The following is a 23,490-nucleotide window of genomic DNA, read 5'->3' on the forward strand; positions in this document are numbered from 1 at the left end:
CTTCTTCTTCTTCTTCTTTCTTCTGTCAACCATTACATTTGCTCTAGCACTCACATGCTTACATCGATTTTGACCTAACTTGGTCACAATGATCATTGACCGTGCCCCTACATGTCACATGAAACTTGTGGGGTCAAAGGTCATGCAGGGGTCACAGGGGTCAAAAACGTGATTTCAACTAAAAATGCATCTTCTCCCACAACTTACGTTGGACAGTGACCCCACGTGTACACATGTATTGTTATTACCCAGTGTCTATGTGGTGTACACAGATTTGGGGTCAAAGGTCATTAAGGGGTCACTTCGGTATAAAACGAAAAACCTTCAAAATTTTTATTAGCTAAGTAAACCATAGCACAGTAACGGTATGTTCACATATGATCTGCAGTCACCCAATGTATATGTGGTATTTTTTTTTTTATTTGGGGTCAAAGCTCATTAAGGGGTCACTTCCGTATAAAAAGAAATACCTTTAAAATGCATCTTCTTCCACAAATTATGTGGGACAGAGACGCCACTTGCACACATGCATTGTTATTACCCAGTGTCTATGGGGTGTACACAGATTTGGGGTCAAAGGTCATTAAGGGGTCAATTCCGTTATATAACGAAATACCTTCAAAAAATTTTATTAGCTAAGTAAAACATGGGACAGTAACGGTATGTTCACACATGATCTGCAGTCACCCAATGTATATGTGGTATTTTTTTATTTGGGGTCAAATCTCATTTAGAGGTCACTTCCGGTATAAAACGAAATACCTTTAAAATGCATCTTCTTCCACAGATTCTGTAGGACAGTGACGCCACTTGCACACATGCATTGTTATTACCCAGTGTCTATGGGGTGTACACAGAGTTGGGGTCAAAGGTCATTAAGGGGTCACTTCCGGTATAAAACGAAAAACCTTCAAAATTTTTATTTGCTAAGAAAAACATAGTATGTTCACACATGAATTGTGGTTACCCAATTCATATGTGGTATTTTTTTATTTGGGGTCAAATGTCATTGAGGGGTCACTTCGGTCTGAGACGAAAAACCTTCAAAATGCCCTTCTGCCACAAGTAACATGGCAAAAAGTGATGCCACGTGCACATACAATGACATTAGCCAATGTCTATGGGGTTTTCATATATTTTGGGGTCAAAGGTCATTAAGGGGTAACAACACGGCTGTGTTCGTGGTCTTAGACCACAGCTAAGTCTAGTTTAATTTTGTTTTCATGCTATGTTGCCAATTGTTTAGTGTAACATTAACATTATATTTCGCATTACAAATATACTTTTGATAGAGATATAAAGATAGTTTAACATTAAGGTGCGTAAAATTATATGGTTCCGGTTTCAAACAATTGGGAAGCCAGGGTTGGTCAGTTGGCAAACTTTTTTTTTTTTTATTGCCAAAGAAAACTTTCTGTGTAGTTGAGGCCTCGGTTCGTAACATATTACAGATTACAGATTGTTTGTAACATTAGATCAGTGGCGGTGCAGTGGGTGGGGGGGTTCCTCCAATCGATCTCAAAATTTAAAAAATCCCATAGGAAAATTGCCAAAAAATGGCTTGTGCCCCCCCCCCCAATTAGACCCGGTGCCCCCCCAATGTGATGACCCACACTATGCCACTGCTTCAGTAAAAACCAAAATTATGAAAATTTCCAATTTTTTATTGAAATTTTGTGCAAAATTTGTTGATTTTCCCCCCTGAAATTCACTTTACCCCCCACCCTCAACAAATTTACTGGCAACGCCACTGCATCAGATAGTAAAACGTAAAACATATTAAATCATAAATCATGTGACATAAATAAATAAGATATTTATAATTATGATTTATTTAACTCTTCCTGCAGTATTTTACTTACAAATTCTATCTTCAATAAGATTGCAAGAAGCCAGGGCCGCTGCAAGCCTAAAATGTTTCCACAAAAAGTGGTCCTCCAAAGAGGCAAGTCGCTGTAGAAGTAGTGATGTGGCAGTATTAATTACCATAGCAATAGGTGAAAACAATTTATGAATGTATTGCCCTGCACTAATAAGTAGGATGCACTTACCACCTGTCATGTCTGCAATAAAAATCTGTTCATACACTAATGCAAGTGCAAGTGAAACGAACATGTACTCGGCATAATGTGAAATTTCTAGAGAATTACGATCCAGGTCTTTATGCCTATTCTTTGATAATCTATGGCGTGATGCAGAGGTACAGCATATGTCAAGTGCAGGGCAATACATTCAAAATACGCCAGGCACAAAAAGAAACTCGTCAGTTATATTCATCCTTGCTGTTCAATAACTTGATAATTTTGGATTATTGTGAAATATACATTTTGTTAATTGACTTTTCTTTTCATTTGACACCCTGTTCGTGAACATTGAGCAAGTATTGGCCAAGATATGCGCTTCCAAACTCTCAAACCCCAAAATGAAAAGTTGGAATTTTAACCATTCAATTGTGCATGCTACTGTGTGTGCTTTATTGATTGGCCCGTGGTGCTTGTGTGTGAAAATGCAACTTTTGATTTTAGGGTTTGAGGCTTTGGATGCGCATATCTTGGTCAATTCTTGTTCGTTTTTTACGAACAGGGTGTCAAATGAGAAAGCAAAGTATAGTTTAATAACGAAATGTATATTTCAGAATAATCCAAAATTATCAAGTTATTGAACGGCAATGATGAATATAACTGACGAGTTTCTTTTTGTGCCTGGTGTAGTTTGGACCAATTGCTATGGTAATTAATCCTGTTACATCACTACAGCGATGAGCTAACACTGATGAGCTAACTTTTGGTATTTGCTTCTCTCGTCTATGGGCTCCCTAATGCTGGTTTCATACTTTCCTGCCGCTTTGCCGCTCTGAAGATGATTTTACTTCACTGCGCAATCGCACCAAAAACGATAGCGGTGACCAGCGGCGAGCCGATATATCGATCACTCCACTACTTTGCCGCCACGGCAGCACCGCTGGGAGAACAAAATATACGATTTTGGAGCGGTGCTGAGCAGCAAGAGTGGCTTTCAGAGTCATGCCGCTGCGCTCCTGCTCAGCGGTGTGCCGCTCCACTTGCAGAAAAGTACAAGCGGCATGATGAAGCGTCATGCCGCTGAGCGGCAGAAAGTATGAAACCAGCATAAGGCCTGGGCCCGAGGACATGGACATAAAGATGACCGTCCCAACTGACAAAATCCAGCATCACCTGTAAATGATGAATGATTGTTCCATGGAAGTGTGAGAGATGAAAATACTGTGCCCCCGAACTCCGTACCTGTTACAACAATATGTGACCATCCATCCTGAACCCAGTGAAAAGTCGCCAGTGCTTATTCAGAGATATGGACCAATAAGCGTGTTAATATGATCAATCAGAAAACAGTCTCTGCCTTTAAAAAAGGCCTCAAAACCCACCTGTTTCCGCAAACATAATTTTGCTTGCTTCATTTTTCTTTTGTTTTTCAATTGTTTCTTGTATATATTTTGCATATGTTTTGGTTTTTCACGCTGTGATCTTTTGAAATGGCGTGTAACAAAAGCTCTCATGTATGTATGTATGTATGTAATAAAAAACAAAGGAATTTCAAGAGCAAAATTGATTTTTTTTTAACACATATTTCCCGATTAGTTATGACAAGTGAATTGAAGTGATATATCATTTTAAAGCTTGTTTATGAGATTTCAACTGTTTAATAACCAAAGATACTCCAAAGTGCGACTTTACACTGGATTCTTCGTGGATGATCACATATTTTCAAACCTGAGTCTTTGAAATTACAAATGGTAATTTATTCTTTCAATTCCCAGTTCCATGGGGTTTTTTTTGTTGGAAATTACGGTAGATTTAATGTGTTTACAACATATGTCATAATAAATGTTTAACCATCATGTAATATGATAGTTATCTATTCAATGATTATACATGTAACAAAAAATGTGTATTAACAGGTCTATTAAAATTATTTTACTGTTATGTACAGAAATGATGGAGTGTGTTATTCTGAAGTTAGTGTGCAGTTTTAGATGGATTTAAAGAGGAAGCCCCATCAGAGCAGTTCATCTGGGGTGAACCAAACCTGCCTGGTTATCAAATAAATCAGTGACAAGGATATCTCCGAATTTGACAGGTGCTAATTGATGTTTTAGTGTTATTGCATCAATAAGCACCTGTCAAATGCAGATATAACCTGGTCACTGATTAATTTGATAACCAGGCAGGTTTGGTTCTCCCCAGAACTGCACTGGTGCGGCTTCCTCTTTAAGGTTACACAAAGAGACGTATAAAAAACGTATAAAAGACGTATAAAGTTGTTCTCTAATACAGAGTTTTCTCAGTAATCAAATATCGCAGCGAGTGAAATGTTGGTGCATTGGATGTAGCTTAACATTTTTGTGTGTGTTATATACAAATTATTAGAATAAATTTGAAAATCCTTCGTTTAAAGCATTTTTACCCACCATGTTCACAAGATCAAAAACACGTTCCATGAGGTTTTTTTCAAATGTGCGCCCGTATAAATCCACACCGGCGATTGTTTTTTCTTTTTCAGTATTGTATTGCAAATCGATCAAAGAAATAATGTTGCCATGGGGAAGAACCAAATACAGTACCGATTAAATTTTAAAAGCCCGCTTTGGGGGAAAATTTTGGAGAATTTGCTTGAGAAAAAGCTGGTTTGTGAAATTATCGATATCTTGATTATGAGACGTTAATTTAGACATCTGAATACCTACATTATTTCTCAACATTCTGCCAATTGCTATTCCATTTGATTTTCACTCCAAATTGAAGCTAGTTTTGCAAAAAAACGAGGTTTTCCTCCATCAGTTCGTTCAAAATTTCAGCGCCGACATGCGTGTTTATTCTAAGAGCCATAATGCGGACGCGATTGTAATCATATGTAATTGCATCCAATTATAGTTATATCATTCGCTTTGAGAACAGTCAATTGCGTAAGCTGAGTGGCCGAGTGGATAGAGCGTTGGACTGGGAATCTAATATGAACTATTTTTGTGGGTTCGAGTCTCCGTGTGGCTGAATTTTCTTTTCTTTTTTCTCTTTTCTCATTTTTACTTCCTTTCTTTCCTCTTTTCTTTCTCCTTTTCTTTTTTCATTTCTTTTTTTCATTTCTTTCTTTCTTTCTTTCTTTTTCGTTCTTTTTCTTAGTCTCTCTTTCTTTCTCTTTTTCACTATTTCTTTATTCTTTCTTGCTCCTTTCTTTTTAGTTTTATTTGATTGATTCGCTGAGTGCAGTGAATCGTGATTGATTGTTTTTCACTTTATATATTTCAGAAATTTGTAGGCCTGCTAAGTCTGTCTTGTTGATTTTCATCCCAAATTCGATTTACAAATAATTGCTTTTTGATATTGTTGTTGTTGCCTACATTGTAATCAGGGGAATAGCAGCATTGATTTCATCAAAGATATCAAGGCTATAAATTCAAAATCAACACATTTTCCAGGGCGTAGCTTGACGAAGTGCCCCAATCAATTTTAAAATTTATAAAATCCTTGTGAAAATTGCAGCGGCTTGTGACACCCCGGCATCCGAGCTCCGGGCACGAGCTAAGCCAAGTTTCATAGCCTTTTCATGTCTTGACCGTGGATCGATATTCTATTGTAAGTAGGCCTCACGTCCCGCACGCTTGTTCATTTTCTGCATGGCTGTTTCTGTTATGAACTTACGCCCCTCTGAAATCAACCGCATGAAAAACTCTCGGCTAACCTTAAAGTACAGGTGAGCTATAAACTACTTTCCCAATTGAGTTTATGGATGTTGCAGAGGCAGAGGATCTCTTAGCATGTGGTGCATTTAGAATTGGGTTAATGAATCATGGGAGTACTGAGTCCTTCACAGGGGATGTTAAGGCATTGGTCTCAGGTGCAGAGAACCATACCTGTATGAATCTTTCAGTCAGTTTTGAAAAGAGTAACACCCGACTATCCCGGTACTGTTTGCATTCACAACATAAGATGGATAGCAACCATATGGGGGAACGGTCCGTTAGTCCAAAAGGGTTAAGAGATAGGGTTTAGGGAATAGGATTAGGAATTTTAAGGTTAGGGTTAGCATTCGGGTTCTAAACAAAAACATCAAACAAAAGACACCTTGACAATATATATACAGAGATGTGTTTTTATTCACAGAAATAAAACATTCGTTTCCACCAAAACATTTCACAAACACCTTTTTGACATTGAAACTAATATTTGAATGAGTAATTGTGAGTTGATCTCAAATTCAAATTAGAGCCCTTCCTCATAACTGTTTTTCAGTCGACAGCTTGTGCATTCATCTCCCAGAGACATAAGATGTGAAAGTGATGTCATCAGTTTATGCGATCCCTTGCAGCCATAAGGTATATTGCTAATAGCAATTGTTAGGAAAATGCGATGCTGGAAATGAAAAGAGCTCAATTTGAGCCCTTTTCATTCCCAGCATGCATCATTTTTGCCTATCTATCAGCAATATACCCTATTCATTGTGGATTCAAACATTAACTGTCACATTTAGAGAAGTATCCTACTGCACCTGCTTGCATAGTTGCTGTTATATTGTGATGCCACTGTCTAGTCTCGCATCTCACAGAGATGAGTTGCACAACCTCTCTAATGTCTCCAAGATTGACAAATAAACTCATGGACATTGCATCCACTATTCATCTCCGAGACAATCTCTGAGGTAATCCAGGACCAATTACTAGTAATTACCCCCCTTTGGTCAAATCCACTCCCAGCTGGACAAGCCCACCCTAATGATAAACCACAGTAGACAAGCCAAAAAAATAGAAAATTGTTATGTAATAATGGTATTATGGAATCTGTTGGCACACTTTTCACACCATGTTGATAGCTACATAATAGGGCATCAGCAGGGGATAATTGGATAGATTAGTGGTTTTGATAGTAATTCCCTTTTCGTTGAGCAACCAGAGTATACATAAAAGGTATGTCTGGTTAAAGAAAATTATAGAATACAACACCAAATGCTTACATTTTTGCTCTGCATTCTGTCAGTGGCAGCGCCATGGGAGTGGGGACATGGGGGAAACTGCCTCCAGTCAGAACTCTTGCCTCCCCCCTTTCAAACCCCAAATTATGCTTTTTGTGGCAATTTTGGGACAATTTTTTGATTCCTCAAAATTTGCTTCCCCCCACCAAAAATAAATTCCTGGCGCTGCCACTGCATTCTGTTATTCAAAGTCAACAACATATAATGTAATCATGTAAAATGAGCCTGTTCAACCAACTCAATTTTCAACTTTTTTCACTTAAATATTATTATTAACCATAAATATCCAGACATAAATATAATTTCTAAGTTACTAAATATGGAAAAGTCTTTTGGTCATATTTGAATCATATTTTACTTCATTTGCACATGGAGTATTAATGCATAGAAATGTGCATGTATTTCTGTGACAAAGGAATGATCCCTTTTCAAGGAATGAATGTAATATAAAAGTGGAGCACCCAATGGTGGCACTAGGATTTTTGTTGGGCATGTGGGTGGGTGGCACAAAGAGGGAGCAAGGTGAATTTGAAAGTTCCCTGCCACTGGGAGCATCATACAGTATCTCAAGGGAGGGAGGCATTGTTGCAGAGCAGATACAAGGAAGCCAAGAAAAGATAGCCTTTGCAAGACATTATAGTCTGTCTTAAGTTGAGAGTAACACCAAGTTGAATTTACAGTGGCAGATTCAAATCATGCATGCAACACATGCGTAGAAGGGCGATTTGTCCCATGCGCTGCCAATGCAAATGTGTAAACACACTGATTAAAACCTGCCACTATAAAATCCAACATGGCGTTACTCTCAACTTGAGATGTGACACAGATACCTTTTCTTGTGTCTTCACCTAAAAGTTAGGTCATACTTTTAAGGGAAGACCCCCCATGCAGGGTCAGAATTTCGGCGAGAATCCGTGAATCGATTCTCGCAAAGATTCTCGTAAACAGATTTGCGTGAAGTTGATTCTCGCAAACCTTTGTAGTTTACACAGAATTTGATTTGCAAGAATCAAATGATTCCCGCAATTTTATTCTGCAAGAATCAAGATTGATTCTCGCAATGTGAAACGAAATTCTGACCCTGCCCATGCAGAACCTAGAGCATGAGTATAATTGCTAATTGATATCCAGCCTCCATTCTATCAGAATTATCTAAATAGATTTAGTAAGCCAAGAATATGCCTTTGAATTTAGATAAATAAAAAAAGTGAATATTGATATTTAATGTAAATTTCAAAAAGAGAAGACAATCTTCTTGTCTCCATGCAGAAGTCAAACAGATATCACACTTCATTTTTAAGCAGATGAGAGACTGCATCTTGATTTAGGGTTAGCCCAGATAAGGTAGATGTCACTATGTTATTTCCTGCCACCGTAACACCTTAACACATACATACACATAATACAAAATAATACTCAGACATCAACATAATCTTAAAACTGGAACTTATCTCTTTCTTATCAACAACATGGTACACTGTTTTACCAGTTTAGTTCATTTTTAAATGACTCCATTTTGTTTTTGAAAGTGTGAAGTTGAAGCTTATCACGAACAAAAATACCCAAGAAAACAAATTAATTTAAAACCTATGCCTAAAGTACTACTTTGATTTTTCTTTTCTCTTTGTTGTTTTCTTTTCTTTAGTTGGTTGTGTTTCCTTTGTGTCTGGGTCTGGTTCTACTCTAGGTTTCTGCCATTGTACTGGGTTACTTCTATAGATAGGCCATGGTGGTAATGTCAGCTGAAATATAGAAAAAAACACAGTAATTTATTCCTGTGAAATTTGCTGAGGCAAAATTAGAGATTTTATGAGACTATGGGCTAAATCCCCGCTAATACAGTTGAAATCCATACACCCCGTATGGAAGACATGACCTTAATCTCCCACAGAAGGGTGTCAATTTTAAATGGTAGCACCCATTCAAGTAACCCCATTTGAAAATTGCACTCCCTGTGTGGAAGATTAAGGACAAGTCTTCCATGGGGTGTATGGATTTCAACTGGAATAACACAATATTAAAAATGTGCCATGATATGATCTACTCTGACCAAAGCTGGAAATTGTGTACCAATCATTTTGATATTATCTGTAATCTACCAACATCAGAATTCCGGTGCAAAGAGCAATACCGCATTATTTGTAATAAACGCCCCGGAGCCGTTGGATTTTTCCAAAAGGAGGCGTTTATTGAAAGTGAATTGTCAATGAAAAAAAACTTTAAAATCTGGTTCAATTTCCTGATGGTGCTCCTGTAGAAAGGAGGGATTTACGACTATACTAATGCTATTTCCATGGCACCGCCCACGGAAATCGAGTGGAAAATGAGATTTTCATGGTACAACAAAATTACACACCTACATGTAAGTACATCATCAAGCAAGAATCTGGTGAAATTCTACCATTATTATTATGTTTTGATGGATCCAAGTTGTGATAATATTGGATCCAAAACATAATGATGATCAAATTGGATGCTTTACGCCCAATATTTATTGGTCTCGCTATGAGTTTTAAAATATTGGACTCGACTACGTCTCATCCAATATTTTTAAACTCACAGCTCGACCAATAAATATGGGCTCAACCGATCCAATTTTATATCATAATTAGGCAATGAAATGGATGGAAGTTGGTCATAATAAGTTTTGTCCATGCAATGCAGCGATCGTCACTGCATGACTGACATGACTGATGAAACTTTTAAGCTTACTCACACGATATGACATGGAAATGTTTGCATTTTTGTCAGTTTTTCAAGGAAATATTGGAGAGGGTGTTTCTTCGAGGGGGAGCGTTTGTTACAAACAATATGGTATATGCATTGCTGCCTTGTGTTCACTTTTTTTTATGATCACAAACCTTTTGATACTCTAATTAGTTTCATTCCCTAACTAGAAGAGCAATAAAAGTATTTTACATACAAAAGATACATAAGGGCTAATAAGGCAGCCTTTAGATAGACAGCACATTGCATCTGAATCCTTCAATAGCTCCCATATGCATACTTACTATGCAAGACAAGATAAAGCCAGCACCTAAAATGTAGACAGTCTGTACAAATTGTTCACATACATAGCCCCATGCGAAGCCAACAATCTGAAATGAAAAATAAAAAACAAACATTTAAAATGAGTCCTATCCATATCAAATTCTAAAAGTTTACAGACTGACCTTTACAAAGTAAAAGAATAGTCATGTTAATTGACCTCAGTAACCACACATACAGATTATCAATTCATTATTAATTTTGTAACCAGTGGTGGTGTCAAAGGGGCAGCACTTGGGTCCTTCCCATGCGTTTGCCCCCCCCCCACCCACCCAACGAAATCACAGAAAAATTTTGTCAGGCCTTCGTTTTTAACACTTCCATGTTTGGGGGAGCTCAATTGCTCCAGAGCTCCTACAGCTCTCCTTAACAGCATTATAGGAGTGTCATTTGTAGAACCCGTTAATATTTGAAATCCTGTGTTTTATGACAGGTTTTAAAAATACGAGCTCCGTATTAATAAGCTCCTCACAAAAATTAGAAGAGTAATTAACATTTAACAAAGCTCCTGCATTTTTTAGAAATAAAGGTCTGTTTTGTGCACAAAATGTTAGATTATAGACAGCAAATTTTCTCATCCTTCTCCCAAATTTCATTCTACCCCACCCTCCTCATCCTTATGATACTGTTACTGTTTGTAACGCATCAATCTCTCATACCATCCTACAAAAGCTCACAATATTCCCAAATTAAATTTGGTCAAGTTTTTATTACCAGTTGTACCAACTTGCTGGAGTACATGACTCTAATCTTACTTAGTTAAATCCCCAAGTATCTGACATACTTGTTTGCAAGGGTGTTTTTAAATACCTGAAAATGAGTCCTCTCAATATCAAATTCTAAACTTTTTATATCCATGACATAAAAATGGTGAAAACAAAAGAAATACTTACTGCAAATAATAAAATGATTCCCTGGAATATCTGTTCTGCCAACTTCTGGCCCTTGTAGTCCTGAAAAAATACAAGTGTGAAGCCTCCAGTTAATGTGATATTTTAAGGCTTGCAATGTCTTTTTTGTTTTGAGCTATATATCATAGCTTTCAGAAAAGGAAAATATTAGGTTCGCCAATCGCCATGACAAGAAAGATGCTAATTTTGTTGTTGTTCCACCCTGTATATTTCTAACCCACCCTGTGTTATGATGTTACACTTTCTTGATTTGGCATCCTTGTAATATTATAAGCTTTCCAGAAATATAATGGTCTAAAATGTATTCATTATAAGTTCTGTGAAATAAATCAAAATTGGCGATATTATTCTCATTTTACATTACAAATGTTAGTATGTTACACAAAACAATTTCTCATGACATGCGACCATGTAACTTGTGTAAGCTCTAGTGGGCACAATGAACACATGTTTTCGCGGTGTCACCAGGAATTGACCCTGTTTTGTTGACAAATGTTATTGTAACATAATATTTGCACAATCTGAAAATATCGTAAGTCAACCTCTTCCATAGTTCCCCTTGTATCGCTGATCAAATATCTGTGCATGAAATAGCGATGGGGTGTGTATTATGTTGCAGTGATTTTAGTAATTGTATGCAATTTATGAATGAAAAGTTGTTAAAAAAATGTGCTGTGAGCTGATTGAGCTGGGTTATCGCACAATGACGATCTAGGAATAGGAAGATATTTTCTATTTCTTGGATGGGATATTTTGCCGGGTCCAAGCACAGTCTACTGGCCCCATTCAGCCTACATAATCTTACTTTTTCCGGGTCCAGTGAGTAGGTATGCTAGGTGAATTCAAATTTGCCATCAAACTGCATCATTTTATCAAATTAAAGCCCTTGATGAGTAAAGAAAGCCAAAACTGAAAACCTTTTTGTCATATAGCACTTTCTGTAGCAAAGTTACAACTTACATCTTGTCGACTTTCATCAAAAAGATTCTGCTAGCAAAATTCCCCAAAACAGCATTTCGGTGGTGTTTCTAGATCTTAGTCTCATGATGATAGCAGCTTTTTTTAATGGAACTGCTATCAAAATCCCTCAAAAATTCCATGTGCAATTGTCTTATCACCATAAAAAATCATATATTTGGGTCAAGTGAAGTATAGAAAACAGGGTTGTAGCTAGACCAAGTTGAGTGCCAGCTAATTTTACTATCAAATTAGAGTGCTGGCTCGTCGGGCACAATCTTTTATTCTTTTTAGCGAACATGATGAGGTAGGTATGCTAGGTGAATTCAAATTTGCCATCAAACTGCATCATTTTATATATCAAATTAAAGCCCTTGAGTAAACAAAGCCAAAACTGAAAACCCTTTTTTCATAGCACTTCCCGTAGCAAAGTTACATCTTGTCAAAGTTTGGCTTTCATCAAAAAGATTCAGCTAGCAAAATTCCCCAAAACGGCATTTCGGGGTGTTTCTAGATCTTAGTCTCATTATGATAGCATCTTTTTTTAATGGAACTGCTATCAAAATCCCTCTAAAATTCCATGTGCGATTGTCTTATCACCATAAAAAAAATCATATATTTGGGTCAAGTGAAGTATAGAAAACATATTTATGTAGGTTTCCTTCTTCGGCCAGTTGTTTTATATTTCTATGTAAATTTGCATTGGCATTTTCGGCGAATTTGGCTGACTAGCAAATGTGTTAACTAAGGTTTGCCTGGGATACCTAGATGATAGCCCGAGGTACTCACACCTCCGTCACTACGATTTCCACAAGCCTTCTCCGCGTCGAGGTCTGAGACTCCTGGGCATGTATGGTCCAGGGTACACAGTATCGAATTTTATTAACAAAATATCACTTCTTACCGTTCCTCATGAAAAGACTTAAACAAAACATATTTGGTGCATGTGTGAAAATTTTCGGTATATTTGAAGGTGTAAAATGACCAAATTTATGATCGTGTCGATCGTCACCATTTTCAAAATTCGGCAAGCGCTGATTTCCAATACCCGGAAGCAAGTATGAATAATTAATTTTCTGACGTCATCATGAGTTTTCAGAGATGGCTTGTCAAGCACTACTACATACGATCATGACGGTGTACGGACCCTGTTTATAGTGATTTTACCCAATAATACCAATTTTTTTGTTTATTTATTTGTTATTTGTTTTCAGATTTTATTAATTATTTTATTTATTTGTTTGTTTGTTTATTTGTGTTAATTGTTTATTTTTTGTTTATAAGTTTTGTTTTGTTTGTTTACTTGTTTATTTTTTGGTTATTTATTTTAATTGTTTATTTGTTTGTTATTGTTTGTTAATTATTTTACTTATTTGTTTGTATTTGGTTTCTTTATTTATTGTTTTTTAGTTAATTTGTTTATTTGATTGTTTGTGTGTTTGTTAATTGTATTGTTCATTTGTTTGTTTGCTTGTTTGTTTATCTTTTGTTAATTGTGTTTATTTGTCTGCATTTTGTTTGTTTGTTTATATAAGTTTGTTTGTTTATTAATTTGTTAATAAGTTTGTTTATTTGCTTGTTTATAACTTTGTTGGTTGTTAATTTGTTTGTTTATCTTTTGGTTAATTACATTATTTATTTGTTTTTCTATAAGTTTACTTATCTGTTTGTTATTTTATGTTAATTACTTTGGTTTATTTATTGTTTATTTGTTTGTAAATTATTTTGATGATTTTTTGCTTGTTTGTTTTGAATATGTTTGCTTGTTTGATTGTAACAGATGTGAATTTATAATTGATTGATGAATTAATTGAATAATATTAAATACTTGTTTGCTCGCTTGCTTGCTTCATTCATTCATTTCAAATAAATAATAAAGTAGGTAAGTGAATAGACAAATAAATTAATACACAAGTAATTAATTAAATAAATAAATAATAATCAATAAATATATAAATAAATGTAGGCCTAGACCCTATAACTTATAATAAAATAATAAATAAATAAATAAATAAGCAAATAAATAAGCAAATAACTAAGCAAATAACTAAGCAAATAACTAAATAAGCAAGCAAGCAGCGGTTATTAGTATCAATTTATTTCAATTTAAATCAATCTATTTAATGCTAATGATTAACTAAAGAAATAAATAGATAAAATAATTCATTAAAGGAGCATTTCGTGATCCTAGCATCCTCTTTTTATGACATTTTTCAGTAGATATCCACGAAAAAAGCTTATTTCCAAAATTTCAGTTGATTCCGATTTTGCGTTTGCGAGTTATGCATGATTATGTGTATTGCACTGCTCCATAGACAATGTGTTGTAATTTCGTTCTGGTGCACCAGAACGAAATTCAAATTTGGCGATATTTTTGTTAAACGAATTAATCTGCAAGAAATATGTAGCCAGAGGTAATCAGTGGTGTAAAAATCTCAACTTTTTTTGGGAAAAGTGGGGGGATGAGGCTGTGGATCACGAAATGCCCCTTTAATTGATAAATAAATAAAATTATTCATTGATTGATAAATAAAAACATTTAAATAAGCAATTTATTGATAAATAAATACAAAAACAAATAAACAAATAAATAAATAGATACATACATTAAGCTCCCTTCTTGGTTGAGCACTTTACCTTGTCCATGGTTTCAACCTTTCTTGGATTTTTATAAATCTAGGACTATATAGGCCCTTCAAATTAAGTAAATAAAGAAATTAATTAATTAATAAAAAAGTTTTAAAAAATAGATAAAATAATTAATTTATTGATAGATAAATAAATACAGGGCTTCAACCCAACTCTTGCAAAAATATAGGGATAATATAGGACCATTTTGGGAAAAAATATAGGGATAATATAGGAATATTTTGGGGAAAATATAGTTAAAATATAGGGCAAATGATGGATATGTATGTAGAATAGAGGATATTTATCAACATAGTTTACACAAAATGAACAATATTTACTGTATTTAACAGTAACTGTTTCTTCTTACTAGTGCGTGTATAATTTGCACAGGTAATGGCCTCCTCCATTTCCCTGCATCTATCCACCACTCAAGAAAGCATATGATCATGTGCAATGAATTGGGATAAATGTGTTATATACTTGCTTATATTTTTATAAAATTGTTTTTGTTTCACACAAAAGTGTCAGTACGGTAATGCATTTGTCAAAAACATACTAATTTTTTTTTTTTTTTTTTTTTCTAAGTGAGACCTTACACTTGTACTTTTGGCACATATGTATGTAAAACAGATAATACGACAAAAATGTAGAAGAAACATGATTTCAGTTAACATGATGTCTGGAATGACACATGAATTTGTTGGAATATTCTACTGCACAGTATCTTCAAATTATATCCTAAGTATAATGGAAGTGCAGTGAACCTTTTGGTTTTATCACATACATGTAGTAAATTACACTTATTGGTGCCTTTGCTGTTTTAATCTACATCAATGATCTGCCTGACAACCTGTCTTTTGTTGAGAGTGAGATTATTTGCCAATGACTGCATTGTGTATCAAGAAATCAAATCTAATGAAGATTCCATTTCTTCAAAATGACATAAACCATCTCAGTCTGCAACTGGGAAACCAACTGGAAAATGGATTTCAATCACTCCAAATGCTTTTTAGTGAGAGTCAGGCATAAAAACAAGCCAGTCTCATCAAACCTTGCCTGGAACAGACACATAAATCAGATCGCCATACATGTAAAACCATGTACCAAATAGAACTTGGGGCTTCTCCAAAGAAACTTGCCCATGTGTAACAAGTAAACAAAATAAAAAGCACTTGTTTGCCCATTGCAGTCATATCGTCAGACAATATGGGATCCTCACCAGAGAAACAATATTGACACCCTTGACAAGATTTAGAGACATGCAGCCACTGAGCCCAGTTTGTCCATGACTATTCAAGACAATTTGAAAAGTGTTTCTGACATGTTGAGACACCTTGAATGGGAATCAAGATGCACCAAAGCCATCTATGTTATGTCCCATGAAACAGACTTGTGATATCATACACAGTAACATATTACATCTCATCCAAATCAAGACTAAGAAAACTACACTGATACTAGGCTGTCCTCAGGTCATCTTCTAATCTACACCCACATCAGAGCCACAAAAATGAAATTGCAGTCAATATATCCACCCTAGAGTGGAACATGCTTCCTGACACCAACAGATGCGGTGCAAATCTGTCATATTTAATTTTAAGTCATGCTGGACAATGTGGACATGAACTATCTCACCAAATCTGCCTACATCAAACTTTTAATTGCCTGCAACCAGTGGCCATGCTAGCCTACCCTGTATGAGATAATAGCCCAACTGTTGGCATTTGGGCAGTAGCAAGCATGTGCAGATACAACCAAAGTACATTATTCCCTACTTTCCTATCTGTTCCAATTCCAGTGACACCGCATGCATAGAGGTTATCCACTTGACTCATGTATGACTTCTAACAAAAGGCACTAGTTCCCGTAGTATTCCTCATTCAAACCAATTCAGTGCACAACCTCGGAGTTACCTGCATGACTTTGGCGGGCTATTTATTTTGAAACAGTCATGGTTGCACATGCAGGTACTTCTTTTGAAAATCCTAAAGAAGATATAGCAGTCGCTGATAGGATATGCAGCTTATAGAACACAGTGTCCTGGGTAAGATTAGGCCAGGGTTCATTGGAGTGACATTCGCCACTTGCACGGTTCCGCCATTATGCACTATGTGCGGGGAGAGCCTCGAACTGGCAGCATACATGAATGGGAATTGAACGAGTCATATAACATTCTGTGTAAGGTTACGTAATTCTTCCTTTCATGTATGCTGCCAGTTCGAGGCTCTCCCCGCATATAGTGCATAATGGCGGAACCGTGCAAGTGGCGAATAATAACTAGCATTAGCTATAGGTAATATGGAATAGATAATAGTAAAATGTCACTGAAGCATGTTGGAAAATGTAATAACTCCTGCTTTTTCTCTGCCTCAATTTCACATGACCATGACCATATTTAATATGACCGTTTTGTTAAACACATTGGACCCTCATAACTCAATGAAGCAAATGTATAGTTATCTATAATATCACATAACAAATCTGTTTGTTGCTCTTATTGAGAAATTTACAGCTTTCTATTCTTGGCACATGTATCCGCCAGTGCATGTAAAAATAAATACCGTATTCATTCTAATAAGCGCCCAGGGCGCTTAACAAAGTCATTTCGGGTGGCCGCTTATTTTTTGCCTGGTTTACATAATTATTTTGTTAGGGGCGTTTATTAGAGACGAATTTCTATTTCACTGTATCGACGTCTATCCGTCACTTAAACATTGATGGTCCCCTTTAGCAAATTGAAAATACCCTGGGTGGGCGCTTATTGGGGCATGGGCGCTTATTGGAATGAATACGGTACGTACATTTTGAGAAAAAAATATAGGAATTATAGGGCATTTTACAACTTTATAGGGAAATATAGGAAAAGTTCAAAAATATAGGAAATATAGGAAATATAGGGCCAGTTGAAGCCCTGTAAATAAATAAATAAATAAATAAGCAGTGGTTATCAATTAATTTATTAAAGGAAAACGGTTAAATAAAAAGAAATAAATATAAATAAAATAAAAAATCATTAAGATCAATAAATTAATAAATAAAATAATTCATTGATTTATAAATAAAATACATAAATTTAATAAGCAAATAAATAAATAAATAAATAAATAAATAAATAAATAATCATACCACAGAAGATCTCTGATCTGATCAAACGAAGTGCTTGACAAGCACAAGATTTTAAATCTATGGACAAGCCTATATAATCTCCGAAAACTCGTGATGACGTCAGAGAATTAATTATTCATGTACTACTTCCGGGCATTGGAAAACAGCGTGTACCACAAAAATAATGGTCTCATAGAGATAACACGGTGGCGAAGAAAATTGCATTTTTTGGCTGTAAAATGCAGATTTCATGAAGAAAAGAGATGCAGGAAGTCTTCATAGTATTATTTTTAAGGATTATATCACAAAACTGAACACGTGAGTACTTTTATGAATGCAGGGTGAACCTTTTAAAACGCGATAGGATTTCACAGTTCTTCCCACGGGATGCCCCGGTTTCTACAGTCTAGGGAAGTCATGGCCCTTACTGTGAGGAAGGAGCAACGTAGGGCCATGATGTAGGTAACCTAGGCAAACCTTAGTTAACACATTTACTAGTCAGCTTAATTCGCGAGACCGGGGCCCCAACACAATGCATATTTACATAGAAATTTGAATTTTTTTCGAGAATAGGTGGGTGAAGGAAACCTACATAAATATGTTTTCTATACTTCACTTGACCCAAATATATTATTTTTATGGTGATAATCAAGTCGCACATGGAATTTTAGAGGATTTTGATAGCAGTTCCATTAAAAAAGCTGCTATCGCCATGAGACTAAGATCTAGAAACACCCCGAAATGCCGTTTTGAGGAATTTTGCTAGCTGAATCTTTTTGATGAAAGTCAATCTTTGACAAGATGTAACTTTGCTACAGAAAGTGCTATGAAAAAAAGGTTTTCAGTTTTGGCTTAGTTTACTCAAGGGCTTTAATTTGATATATAAAATGATGCAATTTGATGGCAAATTTGAATTCACCTAGCATACCTACATCTACATGATGTGTCAGGCTACCTATATGAGGGATCGGGGAATATCGAATAGGAAATTCGAAGCTTGATTTCTCAAGCAAATTTCTCATTGTAACCTTGCTGCCCTCTGTTAAAGTGCAACCCACACAAGTTAGCGACTTGCGGAAAACCGCCCTGCTAACTAACATCCAGAAGGTTAAGGCAGTAATTTGAGTAAATAAAATGGTGCAGAATTCTGCTACTCATATCATTCATGCTCAATCTTGATGAGTATGGGGTCTTGGTCATGTTGGTGTTGCCATTGCAATGGATTTTTTACTTTCACTACAATGTACATAGATCAAACACATCTTCTAATTACCTACCATATGTGTCTGCATTCTGATGGCTTTATAATGACGTTCTATGTTATGTAAGCTTACGTGTCCATACGGTAGCGAAATGCTCGAAAACAAAATAATGATATGACGGATCACAAATTCACAAGGCTAACTGCTCCTACCAAAGAAACAAAAAAGCCCTTTAAAAGGGATTCTGGTGCAGGACTACATGTAGTACAGGGATCTATAATAATAATACGACAAGGCGGTAGACGAAGCACATTCTCCCACTGTTCTCGTTGGATTATATTCTCCCAATCGATCCTGTGGTTGTTGATCAATAATCGTAGTAGTGTCACTGCACGGAGCATGTGCTTTGTGTCTATTAATAGTTCACGGAGCATGTCCTAAGCGTGTGTCCACACATGAGTAAAGAAAGAAAGCCAAGAAAAAAACCCAAATAAAAATAAATAAATAAATAAATAAACAAACGGACTTTTAATAAATTTTATTAAAAGAAAGAAAGAAAGAAAGAAAGCCAAGAAAAAAACCCAAATAAAAATAAATAAATAAACAAACAGATTTTTAATAACTTTTATTAAAAGAAAGAAAGAAAGAAAGCCAAGAAAAAACACCAAATAAAAATAAATAAATAAATAAATAAACAAACGGACTTTTAATAACTTTTATTAAAAGAAAGAAAGAAAGCCAAGAAAAACAAAACAAATAAAAATAAATAAATAAACAAACAAACGGACTTTTAATAACTTTTATTAAAAGAAAGAAAGAAAGCCAAGAAAAAACACCAAATAAAAATAAATAAATAAATAAATAAACAAACGGACTTTTAATAACTTTTATTAAAATAACTTGAGACTCAATCAAATTTGATAAAATGTTTTAATAAAGTATTGTTAAAATAATATAAAATAATTATAAATACACGCATGTGTGAAGCAACAGCAGCAGGACGGCAGTGTCACTGTAGTCTATGTATGCAGGAAAGTCCTGATGTATGTTATTACAATTCGATAGGGTGATTGAGTCATAATAATAATCCCTCTTTATAGTCAGCGAGAACAGTGGGAGAATGTGCTTCGTCTACCGCCTTGTCACTTTCACACTTCCCTGGCAGATTTGTAGACCTACATTTATTTATTTATTTATTTATTTATTTATTTATTTATTTATTTATTTATTTATTTATTTATTTATTTGTTTGTTTGTTTGTTTGTTTGTTTGTTTGTTTGTTTGTTTATTTCTTCTACCAGTCGTTTTTACAGTGATTATTTGAGCACCACTTTCACACTTCCCTGGCAGATTTGTAGACCTACATTTATTTATTTATTTATTTATTTATTTATTTATTTGTTTGTTTGTTTGTTTGTTTGTTTGTTTGTTTGTTTGTTTGTTTGTTTATTTCTTCTACCAGTCGTTTTTACAGTGATTATTTGAGCACCACTTTCACACTTCCCTGGCAGATTTGTAGACCTACATTTATTTATTTATTTATTTATTTATTTATTTATTTATTTATTTGTTTGTTTGTTTGTTTGTTTGTTTGTTTGTTTGTTTATTTATAAGTAAAATGTTGTTATTTATTTATTTATTTATTTATTTTAAATTTATTTATTTATTTATTTATTTAAATCAATCAAGTTTTGGGGTGTTTTTTTTGGGGGGGGGGATTCCAAAACGTGGACCTTTTTACGTTAAAAAACCTGCTTGCGGCTTGCGTGTCGGGGGGGGGAGCGGGGGTCAATGCATGTGAAGGGCATAACCATAACCCCGGCCATAACTGAAAAAAGTTCATGCTCATCCATAATTTTTATTTTGTTCTTTATAAAATGCTTAAATAGGGTAAGATGGGGTAAGTGGACACTATGTCTAAGTCATAGTGAGGTGATTTATGTCTGAAAAGTAATTGGGGTTTATAAGGTCTTATTTATAGTGGAAGGAAAACTGGGGGGAATGCCCGGGGTGATGGTCCTGCACTAGTACAACAAGTCATACCTACATGCTTAGAATATTTTCTCAATTTGAATTTTGATATATTATTATAGATCCCTGTACTACATGTAGTCCTGCACCAGAATCCCTTTTAAAGGGCTTTTTTGTTTCTTTGGTGACACTACTACGATTATTGATCAACAACCACAGGATCGATTGGGAGAATATAATCCAACGAGAACAGTGGGAGAATGTGCTTCGTCTACCGCCTTGTTGAAAGTGGTGCTCAAATAATCACTGTAAAAACGACTGGTAGAAGAAGTCTATCATTTATTGAGCCTTGTGTAATATACACGCGTCAATGAATGGGAATTTCTGCAGCATTCAGCAGTCTATGAAAAGCAGCTGATCGGTGCTTTGTTTACATTTTTGCAGAGCTTACAATGGCCAGAGCACATCCAACAACTCGTAAGAATTATTAATAGGGAATTTGTATTGTAGTGTTGAAATCTAGATCACTCACTATCAATCACGTCACTAGTCTTTATACAATTTTATACATGCTTGCACCACAGATATTGGAACACCTCTGTGCGTGCTTGCAGGAAGTTGCACTGACACCACTGGGCTGTACTGTCGACTCAGTCTGATCATACATTTTGTTTGTAGCCTGCCCTTCTGCCTTGTCTTGTTGTGTTTTCAGAATTTAAAGACCTACACACAGCGTCATCATCCCTATATCTTTCTTTGTGTCAAAAATTGCCGTGATAGTACAGCGAATCCTCTTCTTTTTCAATAGCTACGCATGGCGATTTTGTTCGAGATAGGCCGAGCGACTCGGGGTCTCGGGCTATGTTCATAAAATTTTGAAGTTCAATATTTTTAGCTGAAAGTTCTTTCATTTGAAAGAGAATTAAATTACCTAAACAATAAGGGGTCAATCATGTTTCTAGTGCATATACATACAGACAAAAATAGTGTCATCAAATTGCCCAAAATTTTGTGTGTGAAATTGTGACAGCAGGCACGTGTATACGTACAATGCACACCGGGGGGGGGGGTCACTCCCATTGTGGCCTATCACTATGAAATTTTTACACTGAAAATCACACTGATATCTGTAATGAAAATTGAACACAATGAACAGCACCACTGTGTACTGAAAAAAAACTGAAATAGTTTCAGTATGCAAATAATCATTGTCTAACCACACTGAAACATAGACTGAAACTCCTCTGGACTTGATGATATTGATGTCAAATTATTCAAAACTGCCGCTCCTATTATTTGTAAATCACTTGCGTATATATGTAATCTTTCTTTAGCTACTGGTGTTTTTCCTTCTGATTGAAAAATGCAAAAGTTGTTCCTATTTACAAAAATGGTTGTAACTCTAATGTTGAAAATTATCGTCCAATTTCTGTGCTAAGTATTGTTTCTAAAATAATTGAGCGTGCAGTTCATGATCAAATGTATTCTTATTTGTCTGTAAATAATTTTCTAAACCCATCGCAATCTGGGTTTCGTTCTCAATATTCAACAACAGTTATTGATGTTGAAGATTTTATTCTTATGAACATGGATGTGGGAAAGGTAACTGGTGCCATATTTCTTGACCTTAAGAAGGCTTTTGACACTGTCAATCACAGTCTTCTTCTTAATAAGCTCAAGAAATTTGGCATCAGGGACTTTGAACTCAACTGGTTCAAATCCTATCTCAAAAATAGAATGCAGTCAGTAAAAGTAGGTAGTTCCTTATCAGATTAAAAACCAATTAACATTGGAATTCCACAAGGGTCTATATTAGCCTAATATTATTAGGTCCTTTATTATTTATTATTTTTGTAAATGATCTTCCTGATAGTGTTATATGTAAAACAGTAATGTATGCTGATGATACGTCATTACTTGTTAGCTCATCAGATCCTTTGTGTCTTCAAAACAGCCTCAATCTTAACATGTGTAAAATTGCTAGTTGGTTTAAAAAGAACCACCTCACTCTGAATATCAGCAAAACAAAATTGATGCTTGAGAGTTGACAATTTCAAATATCTTGGTATTATTTTCGATAGTCACATGACTTGGTCACATCATATTGATTCAATTGCTTCCAATGTTTCTAAACGTTGTGGTGTTATTCGTCGTGTTAAATATTATCTTCCAAATTATATTCTCAAAAAACTTGCTGATTCTCTTGTCATACCTCATTTTGATTATTGCAGTCATGTTTGGTCCAACTGCTCTCTTACTCTGTCAAGCAAGTTACAAATTCTCTTGAACAACCTTGCCAGAATTATTCTTTCTGCTGATATCAGAACTAATATTGATTCAATGATGTCTTCTCTCAAGTGGCTCAAACTAGATAATAGGTGGAATAATCATATTCTTATTATGTTATATAAGTGCCTTACTGGTAGAGCTCCTGATTATCTTTGTTCCAAATTTTCATTTACCAAATTCACTCATGATCATAACACAAGAGGTACTTCCTCCAATTCACTTGTTGTTCCTCAATTTAACAATAACTCTGGTAAGAGATTGTTTCAGGTGAGAGCAGCAAATTTGTGGAATAGTTCTGTTGATGTTGACACTCGCAATAATTATATTTCCTTGAGCCTAAGTGAATTTAAATCAAGAGCTCTCACAAACCCCAC

General features: G+C 35.3%; 3 protein-coding genes across 3 annotated transcripts in view; 2 read left to right on the forward strand and 1 right to left on the reverse strand.

Annotated features, from left to right (window-relative positions):
* The window catches only part of LOC140168207 (7SK snRNA methylphosphate capping enzyme-like), a 113,220-nt gene that overhangs the window by 64,163 nt on the left and 25,567 nt on the right, over positions 1-23,490 (forward strand). The window lies entirely within an intron of this gene.
* On the reverse strand, positions 6,113-19,063 carry LOC140168206 (signal peptidase complex subunit 1-like). The gene is made up of 4 exons (XM_072191543.1): positions 18,932-19,063; positions 10,944-11,003; positions 10,014-10,100; positions 6,113-8,744 (listed from the first exon to the last, which is right to left on the reverse strand). The coding sequence occupies exons 1-4, from the start codon at positions 18,944-18,946 to the stop codon at positions 8,604-8,606; spliced, it is 303 nt and encodes a 100-aa protein (XP_072047644.1). The 5' UTR covers positions 18,947-19,063; the 3' UTR covers positions 6,113-8,603.
* The window catches only part of LOC140168209 (glycosyltransferase 8 domain-containing protein 1-like), a 32,023-nt gene continuing 29,726 nt past the window's right edge, over positions 21,194-23,490 (forward strand). Inside the window, exon 1 of the mRNA XM_072191547.1 lies at positions 21,194-21,304. Within this exon, the coding sequence (XP_072047648.1) occupies positions 21,280-21,304 (25 nt within the window). The 5' untranslated portion in view covers positions 21,194-21,279. The remainder of the gene's footprint in view (positions 21,305-23,490) is intronic.

Source organism: Amphiura filiformis, chromosome 13 (assembly GCF_039555335.1).
Source record: "Amphiura filiformis chromosome 13, Afil_fr2py, whole genome shotgun sequence".
Lineage (NCBI taxonomy): Eukaryota > Metazoa > Echinodermata > Ophiuroidea > Amphilepidida > Amphiuridae > Amphiura > Amphiura filiformis.

Coding starts and splice junctions, on each gene's coding strand:
- LOC140168206 (XM_072191543.1), bottom strand. Junction 10,101..10,943: donor GAATCATTTTATTATTTGCA/GTAAGTATTTCT, acceptor TTTTCATTTCAG/ATTGTTGGCTTCGCATGGGG. Junction 8,745..10,013: donor GCTTTATCTTGTCTTGCATA/GTAAGTATGCAT, acceptor TCTATATTTCAG/CTGACATTACCACCATGGCC.